The 13493-nt window shown below is 36.2% G+C and overlaps 2 protein-coding genes across 2 annotated transcripts; one reads left to right on the forward strand and one right to left on the reverse strand.

Moving 5' to 3' along the window:
• Positions 1-5741: 5741 nt before the first annotated feature.
• Positions 5742-6641, forward strand: LOC127238465 (vomeronasal type-1 receptor 4). The gene has a single exon (XM_051207083.1). The coding sequence runs from the start codon at positions 5742-5744 to the stop codon at positions 6639-6641; it is 900 nt and encodes a 299-aa protein (XP_051063040.1).
• A 4813-nt stretch (positions 6642-11454) lies between these two features.
• LOC127238466 (vomeronasal type-1 receptor 4) lies at positions 11455-12378 on the reverse strand. Its single transcript, XM_051207084.1, has one exon. It carries the CDS (start codon positions 12367-12369, stop codon positions 11455-11457), a length of 915 nt encoding a protein of 304 aa, XP_051063041.1. The 5' UTR covers positions 12370-12378.
• Positions 12379-13493: the final 1115 nt, after the last annotated feature.

Raw genomic sequence — 13493 nt, forward strand, 5'->3', positions numbered from 1 at the left:
ATGGAATTTCCTGCCAAGATCCCCAGTTACCTTGACCCAAATGAACATTCAGAGACTTATTTTAAATATAATATTGTTGGCCAATGACTAGGGCTTTTTGTTGGCCATCTTTGTCTTGTTATTTATCTATTTCTGTCAATCTATATATTGCCATGATGCTGTGGCTTACCCGGTAATGCCCAGCATGGTGATACACCTCTAGCAGCATCGCAACCCTGTCTCATGTTAGTCCAGACTATCTTCCTGCCTCATTGGCCATAGTGCTTTATTCATCAACCTGCAACCACAACACATAAACAGAAGGACTCCCCATCAGGAGCCATCTCGGTTTAACCAGAAATTGACCTTCCTCTTTATACCCACTCCATGAAAAATCCCTTAGGAAAGTTCCAAACACACTTCAGAAGGGCCCTAGACAACTGCAGTTTTTTGGATTCTGTAAAGTTTACTTTCTCCACCTGCCAATTGATAACCAGGATGTTGGTTTTCTGGATTCTTTACCATTACATGCTCCATGTAAAGTGTATCCCAGGGTGCTCTGTGAGAATTGTTCTTTCTGGGCAGTCAGATATAACTATAAATATGGATTTTGATCATGCTCTGTGATCTTTGGATCTTTATCCCACTACAGTCTTAGAGAAGAGAAAGATATTTGAAGCACAAAATATTTTAAAATGATGGCTCATGACACTTACATCAAAGTAAGTTATGAGGTAGCACTTATGAAAAGTCACATCACATCACACACACACACACACACACACACACACACACACACACACACACACACGTGGGCCCACTCATATCACAACTGCTAAAGAGAGTAAAACCTGATGTGCAGAAATGTCAAAGAATTCAGAATATAAAAAATAAGCAAAATATGCTAGGACAAATTGTAAGAAGGATAGTATCTAATGAATGATAACACCTCCAGAAATGTTCAGTGTCTATGAAAACCATGTCAGGCACCACTCAGAAATCTAGTATGGGAAGGTTAGAAATGAAAGCACTGGGTTTAACAGCCTATCAGTGTGATGAAATTGAAGGAATCTTTTAGGACACCACACCATATTCTCATGAGAGAAGGTGTCTGCAAACACTTCTTAAATTGTGCCAGATGCCTTGCAGAATCACTCAGTAATAGCTCTGAATCAGCACCTGGTGGAAGCAGGATGGCCCAGAGAGATCACTGTTGCCCCTCACACTCATCAGCCAGCTGTCAATCAAGAGCTGTGGTAGAATTGGTAATAAAGATGAGGATCTTAATATGTTTATACAGAGTGTAGAAATGAGACCTTTGGAACTACCAACTACAGGTTGCCATTCCCTTTCGTGTAATCATCCTAGGAAATAGATGCAGCAGCAATAGAAAATACTCTATTGCATGGTGTAACATATGCCCAGATAAAAAGATACCACTTATCCAAGTGTGATGTCATAGCTTCAAATTATCAGAACTCTGCTCTTATTTGAGAATTAGTGTGAGTCATAACCAGGAGACTTGGAAGGGGCCAATAAGAATAACTCAGAGAGGAATTAGGAGGATAAACCAATGCATGAGTTTTGAAAGTGAAAGAATCGTGATCAGGGGATTGTATAAGCTGAGACGAGGGAAAAGAAAAGTGGGAAGCAAAAGGGTTGAGCCTATCAAAATAATAAGTATACAAATGTCATAATAAAACTTGCTAAATTGTAAGCTAAGGAAAAAAACATATAAATACAACCCCCAAAGTAAAAATCAAGACAAAGAAAAGAAAGACACTCTTGATAATACCAAATTTGTGTATGCCTATAGAAAAACCAAGATTTTCATGCCCTTCAAGTGTCTGTGAATGCTACTACAACCATTGGGAAAAGGGTCGCATCTGCTTTAGTGGGACAAACAACCATACACACAAAGAGTCACACTTTGAAAGTTTCCAACATACTATTTTGTATTTAACTATTCTAAAAAGACTCATTTGTATAACTACAATTTACTTTGTGTTATGGAAGGTAAGCATTTTTTATAAGCTAGAGTTACATGTCTTTAATTTTTAAAAAGAAAATTATAATTTCATCTTTATGTATTTTCCCTCCAATTTAGTTAAAGAACCCACACAAACCCTCCATCCCAAATTCATGCCTTCTTACCTCTTTTTCTTGTATTATTTTTATGATTATATGCATATATATCTATGTTTTCATATTATATATGCACATATACAAATATATGTATTTATGGGTAAAATCTCGTTCTCTGTAATGTTATTTGTATATCCATGATTGCATTGTTCATAATTTGGTTGATTAACCAATTAGGACCTATTTTCTCCTACTCAAAGCAATTCCTTCATTACCTGTAACTTCAACCACTAAAGGAAAATGTTTCCCAACAGAAAAGAAGTTCATTGTTGCTAAACATTTAATAAAAACATAGAAAACAGAAAAAGCATGGGTGACCAAAATGTAGAAAACAAGTAATTGTATTGTGCCAAGTCAAGCTGTATATCCACAATGCAATTCCTGCACTCAAGTCTCAAGGAACATGATGTAAGAGGAGGCAGAAATATATTAAGAGCTGTAGAAATTTGTATTGTTAGTGAGATTGCATCTCCTAAATTTTAAGAAACTTATATCATGAAGTCTTAATATCCCTGCTTAAACAAATCTGAACAGTAGCATCAATAGTAGAAATTTAATATTCTCATCCTTAGAAATTATCAAAATGGCAGGAAGATTGCCTTCTATAAACAATGTTCTGTCTGCTAGCTTGTCATTAATCTCAGACATTGAACCTAAGGATTTAATTACTATGATTAAAATGTATATATAAAGTTATAATGCCACTAAATTGTATAGACTGTATCCCAGCAGCCAATTTTCATTTTGCAGAAATGGAAATATTTTTTAAATAGACACATCTTACAAAATCTGTTGTTCTTATGTGACAACAGGTCGTAAATCTGAGTGCTATTTCTGCCTTTGTGATCTAATCTCCTTACTTTGCTCACAAAGCTGCTTAGGACAACTAAGAAGCACATTCTTAAAAACAATCCTCTGTGTAAAAGTAGGCAGAATACATGTGATATTGTGAGTTTTGCCTTTTGAGTCCCTGGGTAGTTAGGGCTAGGTTCTGTGCCTTAGGAGTGCTATGAACTGTAGACCTTGGCCAGTCAGTCCAGGTGCCAGTACCTATGCAAAAAGTATCTTCTCAATAAATATATTTTGCCATGTGAAATTTCCATTTTTCATAATGCATAGTGAACTCCTGTGCTCTTAAATTATCATAACAACATATTTCTTATATTGTGATCAAACTTGAGAAATGTGCCATTAATTAATCCAAGCCTTGTTCCTAAAACAAAAATGTTGCAGGTGGTATGTGACTTCTTGGAAAATATTTTGGCTTCATATTTTTATATTTCTCTCTCCTCCTGCTCTATCTCTTTCTCTCTCTCTCTCTTGCTCTCTCTCTCTCTCTCTCTCTGTGTGTGTGTGTGTGTGTGTGTGTGTGTGTGTGGTCATTTTCTATTGGTTTATTATCTAAAAATTTGGAATAGTAGCTCCACAATTCAGTATTCGTCCACAGTTTCCCTTTTGCCATCAGCCACTGTTCCTAAGATTCCATCCCTCCCCTCTAGTGCCCTGGGTTCCCTTAGTATCCTAACACCCAAGGGAGGAAAATGTGGAGAAATATTTAACATGTCCCTCTGCAGTTCAACACAATTGGAAGTTTTTCAGCCTGTGAGGCAAAGATGTATTCTTCAGGGGTGATATCATTTCATCAGACAATGCCACGGTTTCCTCTTGTAACATCATCTTGACCACAAGGGAAATGAGGTCTAAGTATATGAACATGTCAGTCACAGTGTGCAGGGGATTTGTTCCTACATGGATACAGCCTGTCTGCCCCTCTGTCCACTGCAGTCCTATCCAGCATCGGCTATTGCAGATAAATTATTTCCTCTGGTGAGTGATGGAGTTTTTTCGCTGCAGACTTGAAGAAGCTAGGACAACCTGCTGAAAGTTGTGTGTGTGCAAAACTGAACTGATCTTTCTCTTTCACGAGAGACACCAGCACAGGCGTAGTACCTACGAAGGGGCTGATTACCCCTGATGCCTCAGCATGTTACGAGTTAAATAACCTGTACATGAGGTGTTCTATTAGTTCTTTTCATATATTCTTAGGAGTACTTGCTAAGGTTATTGCTATTGGTTTTTATTAATAAAAAGGATCTTTGTGATTGATACATACATGACATTACTTATGGGTTCGCCTCCTCTCCCTTTCTCTTTGGAGAAGTTTCAGCCTCTGTTCAGTGACATGCTACAGTGCATGACAGCCACAGTGAGCTAACAGATTGCTTTCTTTCAGTATCGAATCACCCCTGCTTGATTGTATAAACTCTTCTTTAAACTCTGGCTTCTAGAAGAAGTCAATGATTTTTGTTTTACTACTACAAACATGAGTGAATAATAGATTCAAGAGGCTATATTCCTTTTGTGAAGGGAAGTAATTGTAATGAGAATCTAATATTGTATTTAGGTGTATAAATATAGAAAAGTCAGATATATGTAGATACCAATAGGAGTTAATTAAATGGATTCTGTCTTACTGTACCAAATTTACATTTTCATATTTGGAGCTGAATGTTCACATCATTGAATTTGGAAGTTCTAACTTGTAGACATGATTTTCTCTTCTGAGTACTACTTGGACGTACGTGCAGAACTAGAGCATATTTTTGTTCTGTCTAATTTCAAATATTATATATCATAATGTTTATGTAGATATAATTTAATTTGTATTATATTTAGACAAGTACACCCAGTTAGTAAACTTTTCCAGGTGTGAATAACAATAACTTAGAAAATAAAGGCAAAAGTTGGCATTACTAAAATTGTGATGTTAGGCAATTTTAACATTTATTGAACACATTTTTAAGAAAAAAATATTTTTATATGATCAGCATCGATGTCTTTGGGTAATTCTTTTTATACTTATGCGATAATGGCCTAAAAATATGTCAGGATACAACAGGATTGTTTGCAAACACATAGATAGAGTTTTTAAATGGAAAAAAGGAAAGAACAAACACATGATTACAATATAATTAGTTTTTATTTCCAAACAGGGTATGTTTTCATAGATGAAAAGTTGCTGCATATTATTTCAACCCTGAAATGTCTTTATTTTACCACTGGTAGGATCTGGGGAATCTGGGAGTTCGAGTGATGGTTCAGTGTTTAAAGGTGCCTGCCTCCAAGCTTTGATATTCCAAGGTTTACAAAGTTGAAGAGTAGACATATATCCTGTAAGTTGCCCTCCAACTCTCTCTCTCTCTCTCTCTCTCTCTCTCTCTCTCTCTCTCTCTGTGTGTGTGTGTGTGTGTGTGTGTGTGTGTGTGTCTATCTGTCTGTCTTTTTCTCTTACTAAAGTATGATTAATTGTCTTAACAATCTCACCAGTTCAACCATGGATACCAGGCTGCAACAAATTTGAATTGAATATTGATTACAAGGCACTGTACAATATGCCAACTTGAAGTAAGGGATCCTATATAATTTGACATTCCACCACATTCAAGACATTCTCAAACTCAGAAACTTTCATGATACAATATCTAATTCTCCAATAATGAAATACACTAGTTGGTGAAGAGCACAATACTTAGCATGGCATAAAAAAACATAGTTCTTCATGTCTATCTAGAGATCTCTGATATCACATTAAGTGATAATCACAGAAATTAAACAGAATGATATCGACAGACCTGGCCATGGGGATCATCTTTCTGTCCCAGACTGCACTGGGAATGATGGGAAACTCAGCCTTGCTTTGCTGTTTCATCATCAATAAATTCTCTGGGATCAGGGCTCGGCCTACAGACCTAATTGTCAAACACCTCACCTGTGCTAACTTCATGGTTCTGATCTGTAAAGGAATCCCTCAGACAATGGCTGCTTTTGGTTGGACATATTTTTTAGATACCATTGAATGTAAACTTGTCTTTTATTTTCATAGAATTGCCAGAGGAGTGTCCCTTGGGTCCACAGCCCTCTTAAGTTTCTTCCAGGCCATCATGATCACCCCAAGTAATGCCAAGTACAAATACATCAAAGTAAGAGCCAACGATATCATTGGACCTTCTGTCAGCATGTGTTGGTCTCTGCAAATGATGCTAAATGGCTTCATTCCTGTGCTTGTGACAGACCTGGGGGATGGAAAAAATGTCACTGATTTTGGAGATTTTCTATACTGTGTTGTGACCAAACCTCAAAATCTAACCTACGCATTATATGTAATCTTATTGGGCTCCTCTGATGTCATTTGTTTGGCACTCATGATATGGGCCAGTGTATCCATGGTGCTTATCCTGCTGAAACACAAGCAGAGGGTCCAATATATGCATAGAGTTTTGTGTCCTAAATCATCTCCTGAGACCAGAGCCACACAAACCATCCTTGTCCTGGTGAGCAGTTTTGTGTTCTTCTATACAACATCTGGCATGTTAACGATGTGTTTAACTTCTGTAAACGGGATCACTAAGTGGTTGGTTAATGTCAGTGTTGCAACAGCTGCGTGCTTTCCAGCACTGTGCCCCTTTCTTCTCATCAGACACTACACCTCAGTTTCAATGCTTTGCTGTACTTGTTAATTAAATTTCAGAGAGTTCTCACATTTACGGCCTGCCCTCTTCCTATTTTTTTTGTTCTATTGTTTTCTATCATTTTATAATTCTTATAAGAAAGCACTTTCTGAAATTTCATCTCTAATCAGAAAAATACCTAAAGATGGTTGTAAATTTTAAACTGTCACCAATTCCATTTTAATCAGATGATTGCCAATAAAGAAATATCGACATTGGAGCTGTATGCACTATAGAAGTTAAGGACTTTGATGAAAGTGCATCTTATTCACTGATACATTGTGTGTACAGGCTGTATGTGAATTTTATTAGTTGTAGAGAAAACAATAACAAATTTTCCACAAAATGGATTTTGCTTGGATAAAAATAGCATATGTTTTCTCACATATGTACATCCTGGGCTATGATTCCTAGATAAGTATTTAAATGTGTGAGTAAATACATTATATACACAGATAAGTAGAATGGCACTATATGCTCTGCTCCCTTGCTATGCAGACAAAACGTAATCTCGTAGCAGATGTCCTGTCCTCTGGATTTTACACCCCTTTGTCCAGATTTTTCTGAATCTTAGTTACAGGGCTTATGCTGTAGATACATCAGATTGGGGCTGAGCCCGCTAGAGTCAGTTGTTCTGTGTATTTTGACCAGTTGTGTACTACTATAATGGTCTTTATTTGTTTTTTAAAAATGTAGCTGTTTGCTGATAAGGTCTGAGACTTATTTTTACCAATGGGTTTCAGACTAAACATAGAATTCAGCTTTAAATTGTAGTGGTTAGAATGGTGGAAAAAGTAGGATCTCTTCTAGGTCAATAGCCTTATTAGCCATTAGCTAGTAAGCTAAGTATAGTACCAGGCATGATTTACTCCACTTAAGCCAGTCGTAAATTTATTCATGAATTTTCAAGATTATTATTTTCAGGCCAAGGTCTGAAGAGTTGCAGCCCTACTTGCCAGGCCAGCATGGATGGGAAATCTGACATGGATCCACATATGGATGGAAAGCTATAGCTAATTAGTGTGCGTAGATGAAGGCAACATTAGTCTTCCCTAGGGATTTGTTATCTTATAGCATGAGGTTAGACCTGAAATGCATGTATATCATCAGTACAATGAATTTAACACATTCTAAATATGTATATAGTGGTAATTATTATAAAAATAAGCCTATTTAATACATGTTATTTTATATTTATACAATTTAAATGGATTATTATATTTGCATAACTCTATAGGTAATTAAAATTAAAGAGACTATTAATTTGAAAGACAGCTATAGGATGAGAGAGGATCCATTTCCTATAACCAGAAAAGGAAAATTAGGCACCCCTCTAATGTTCTCTGATGTTAGATCTTTTTTCCTATAGCACATTAACTACACAAAATAAAGAGTCTCATCATGTATGATCAATTCCAAGGATAGGATCTGACAATTTGTTATAAAGTTCTAAATCAACTTCTAGAAGACATCTAGTTTGCTATTACTGTGCCTATACCTCGGCATGTGTGGGACATTATTTCATAGTAAATGTTACTACTGTCACATATTCTCTGAGGCATTGTTAATGGTTTGTATTATAGAACAATCTAGGATCAGATAAAGGTACAGAGGTCTTATAGAGTCATTGTAAAAACACTGTCTACATCCTATATCCACTATCTTTCTACCATTAAGAGTTTCAGAAATCCACTGCACCTTATCATACCTGAATATTCTCTAATTAGTCCCTTTTCTATCCTGCAAAATCTTTGAGTGACTGACTGTTTTTATTAGTTTAGACTCCTTTGCAGTGACCTCCGTAGTATTGAGTTAATCATCTGTGTCTTCCATACTCTTTTTCTGTGCATTCTCCAAATCCAAATATGTCAGACTAAACACTATGTCTTCTGTATTTGATTCCAAGTGCTTTCCCCCTTAAGTTTTAGGCATATGCAACTCCTCCATAACACTGATACATGCCTTTGGCACCTAGAGTCATTTGGAAGAACACATTTTTTCCTAACCAGATATACAATTACCCAATGTTCCCCACTTAACTTCATTTTTCCACTCAGTTATCATCCCCCATGTTTTACCCTTCAGCCAACCTGTTCTGTTACTGATATGATTCAAACAGAAAAAAAATGCTTTCAAAGACTTGGGTTTTGCAGTATATATTATAACATTGGTACTGTTTAGAAAAATTGTGGACACTTTTGAAGGTTAAACATAACTAGTGGTGGTCAGCAAACCGGTGATTCCTGTGTATAGTATTCTTGGGGCCTAACCCTTTGTTGTAGGCTTGTAGTAAGTAGTGAGTATTATTATGCTGAGATATTATCCCTGTATCTCTTGTCACATCATGCAAAAATGCTAGATTTGTTTTTTTAAAAAAAGTATTTATGACATCAGGGATGGCAAGTTGAATGTTTCTATCAAATCCATCCCCTCAGAGCTCAAACAAGCCCATGGGAGAGGACACAGAAAGAAGATAAAAGCCACAGGGAATGAATGACACCCACTGAATCAACTGAAAAACCTCCCGTGAACTCATGGAGACAGACACCACAAGCACAGGAACTGAATGGGTTTTCATCTAATCCTCTGCATATATATTATAGCAGTCACTTTACTATTTTTATGAGTCTGCAGAGTTTATGAGTCAATGGGTCTCTGATTCTTGTGTCTTCTCTTGGGACCTTTACTTTTGTTGATTTCCTTGCCAAGTCTCAATGAGATTTTTTTTAATAAAATTATGTTTTACCTTGTTATGCTTTGTTGGTATGGCTAAGAAGCTTATGATTCTTTGATAATGACTGAAAGAACGTGGGTGAGCACGGAAGGAGAAGTGGAGAGGAAATGTGGGGAGTACCATGAGGAGAAATTGAATTCAGGATATATTGTACAACAAAATAATCTCTTTTCAATAAAAGGGAAAAAGAGAGAATATTTTGTGGCATCTAATGGGACAATCAAGTGATATCTGCATTTGATTCCATCTGTGTGATGCCCTATATTGACATCTGGCCAGAGTTTAGCCATTCCATCCCCATATCTTGGGATATATTGTGATACCACTTCATTTTAAACTAAAATCGCTTTATTTTAATGAACTCACAAAAAAATTATTGCAGAGCTACAAATAAATAGTTCTTTCTTCTATATGGTTAGAATAGCTATGCTGCAGCCATGGAGCATTGTTTAGAGTTTACACTGTCAGTATCATATATATATATATATATATATATATATATATATATATATATATATATATAATATGAGACAGAGAATGAGAAAATGGCAGAGTTGAAAATAGAAAAACAATTATCTTGATATTCTCTTTTATAACCAATGGATGACTGTGTCTGTCCATTGCCTAACATCATCTTTTATGCTATCCCCACTTTTCATTGTTTTGAGACAGAGTTTCTCTGTGTAGCTTTGAAATCTGTCCTAGAATTCACTCCACAGACCAGGCTAGTCTCTAATTCACATAGATCCACCTGCCCTACCTCCCAAGTGCTGGGATTAAGAGCATGTCCCACCACCAGCTGGCTTCATGCTCTCCTTTCTAAATGTTATACCAGATTTGTAGTCACCAATTTACATTTACACATTTGCACATTATAGGATAGAAGTTACATATGAAGGAGAACATGTGACATTTTTTTCAACATGAGATTCTCTGATCAAGTTTACTATATGCAGTATAGCTGTATCATTTTTCCTGTACACTTTATGATTGCATACTTCACTGTATTTGAATAATAATCCAATTTGAACATGAACACAAACTATATCATAAGTTAATCTGTTTTTGGCTATATGGGTGGGCTCCATTTCCATGCTATGGAAATACAGCAGTAATTAAGATATATATATATATATATATATATATATATATATATATATATATGAATATTGAGTTCTCTGGGTATATATGCCCAGGAATGGAAGAGTTGCATCATATTGTAGTCCTATTTTTAACTTTTTAAGGTACCCAAAAAGCTGATTTTCACAATGATTCTATTAATAGATTTCCAAACTCTTTTTATGAAAACAGCATTACAGTACAGTAACATCACGGCAGCAACAAAGGAAACAGACAGAACAGTCTTCCCTATGAACACAGATGCAAAATTTCTCAAAAACATATTGGTAAAAATGTCAAGATAACATCAAAACCATCATTCATTTCCATTGATTACTGTGTGAACTGGAATATATCCATTATATTTTTTCACCAAGTGGTAAGGAAGATGTTCTTTTCCGAGACATTGTTGAGGATTGTTGCTAAAAGATTCAGAGTAAACCAACCTCATTATCTCTAGTGCATCTGACAGCAGGGTATTTGGAAAATTTGGCCTGAAGATATTTTCTGGTACTGGTGCAGGCTTGGGTAGCTGTGAATGAGCCAGAGGCAATCGAAACATAGCTTCATTTCTAGCCATGGTTTCCATTTTTTCTTGTCTTTAGAATTTAGGACCCACAAGCTCTCTGTGAAATAACCAAACACTCAGGATGACCTGGCAGGATTAGAGTCAAAAAAAGGGCAGCTTTATTGAGAGATTTTTGGTAGATCCTTTGTACATCACCAGAAAAAGAGAAGCCTGGATGCTGTAAGTTGAAGAAGAATATATTCCTCATTAAATGAGATAAGCTGAGCTAGGTATTTAATTGAACCAGCTGACGAAACTCCCAGATACATTATTTTGGTTAACAGTTAAAAGGTAAGGAAATACCTCCTTAAATACATGTACTGACACTGTGATAGTGATTGGTAAGTAGACATCTGTACACCACACAGAAGATAACATTTTCATACTTAAAATAAGAATAATCAATTTGTATTCCTTATCCTTACCAAACTGAGTCTCGGTACTCTGCAGTAATAATTCATAACCGCCAAGGGTGCAAAGGAGGGAAAACACAGAGAAGTCAGGTTAGTGATATTCACCAGCCACCAAATGTGATTATACAATAGAGCTATGCAGCCTTGTAAGATAGAGGACAGAGTATAAAAAGCCAGAAAAATAAACACCAGGACCAGGATGTTCTTGATGGCTCTGGACTCAGGGGAGGTTCTTCTGCAACTGCAAGTGCTATGGATATGTTGAACCCTATGTTTGTGTCTGTATAGAATGACAACCATGGAGCCACTGGACCAGGCCATAAGAAAAGAAAAGAATATTTCAGGGCACACCACTAATGCTACATAGAGTGAGTTGCTGATTTCATTCTGCCCTGCAATGAAGCAGTATCCAAAATCTCGTTTTCTGGTCACATTTTTACAATTCCTTTTGATGAACGGGTACACAAAGTAAACGAAATGTATCAACATGTACAAGATCCATAGGAGAGCAATAGAGATGCCAATGTACTTAGGAGATTTGACTCTTGGATCCTTACAACAAAATTGCATGTGACTGATGGTCATGGCCTGGAAGACACTCAACAGGCAGGTGATGCCAATGGACACACTCCGACCAACTCTTTCAATAAACAAAACTAATCTGCATGCACAATCATTTAAAAATTGCTTCAAACCAAAAGCTGCCATTGTGTGTGGCACTCCTGCAGAAAGAATAGTCAAGACATTGGCTGCCATTAGGTGTGTGAGAATTAACTCTGTGGGTTTTAATATGCATTCTCCACACTGGATTAAGTAGTAGTAAAGAAGAGAGAAATTTCCCAAAATTCCAGTTGTAGTTTCTGACAAGAAAATAATTTTGATGGTCAGATTCCAAAAGTCCATTCTTCAACTGTGGATGAGTTTCTTTAGTTAATTTCCAAATCCATTTCTCTGGTCAAAATCGATGAAAACAATTAGTAATCCAAAGAACTACTGACATGCTAAATTAAACTGTTCCTTGGAGCTTAACTATACTATCTCAATCCAGATTACAACCAAGAATTTCTCAAAGTGTATGAGAGAAGAAATTATTAGTTATAATACATGTGGCTATAAGATGGCCAATGGACTCAGCCACTACCAACCGAGCATAATGTAAAATAATGAATATATACTCATATTTTTTAACTATGGTATAAGAGAAGACAATATGAATGATCAGTAAAAAAACTGAGGGGATAACAATTCTTGATATATATCTTATCTAAAATTCAAAGATGAGTAATGAAAATTTATATAGCAGTCACACTATAAATACAATTATTCATAAGAAATTTTTATTAAGGGAATAAAATGCATCCAATGCTGGTTTGAGTGACAACTTATACCTTACTAATTTAAGAGCTTGCTCTTATGAAAAGTCATAACACATAGACACACACATATGTGAAAACCCATTTTAGGACTGTTAGAACATTGGTAACATCCAATGGGATAAAATTCCACAGAATCCTCAACAGAAGAGTAATAGGGAAAATAAATCAGCATAAATGGCAAAGAGAAGGTCACTATGTGAAGAAGGAAAGCTAGTAGAGAAATGTTCATTGTTTCTATAGAAACTGTGACTAGAATATTCAGGTACCACTCATGAGCCTAGAGTGGAAATAATAAGAAAGAAGCAGTGCATTAGACAGCCAATCAGTGCAGAGAGAGGAGACTGATGACACTGTACTCTATCCCTGCAGATGACCATGTGTGAAGCCTTCTTAAATAGTGTAAGATCGCCTAAAAGAATGAGGCAGAAGCAGCTGTTGATAATTACAACTCTGGAACTAGAAGCCTCAAGATGGGCACTATTGCTCTTCCCACTAATCATCCACACAGATATAATAAATTGGGATATCAAGAACTAGGGCAGAATTATTAGAGTATCTTTAAATCTGAAAAATAAAAAGTTAGAACAAAGTGGGTAGATAAGCTGAGACCTTAGAAATACGCCATAGTATGCCCTGGCAGTGGATCAAATC

The sequence above is a fragment of the Phodopus roborovskii genome, unplaced genomic scaffold (assembly GCF_943737965.1).
Source record: "Phodopus roborovskii unplaced genomic scaffold, PHOROB, whole genome shotgun sequence".
Taxonomy (NCBI): Eukaryota; Metazoa; Chordata; class Mammalia; order Rodentia; family Cricetidae; genus Phodopus; species Phodopus roborovskii.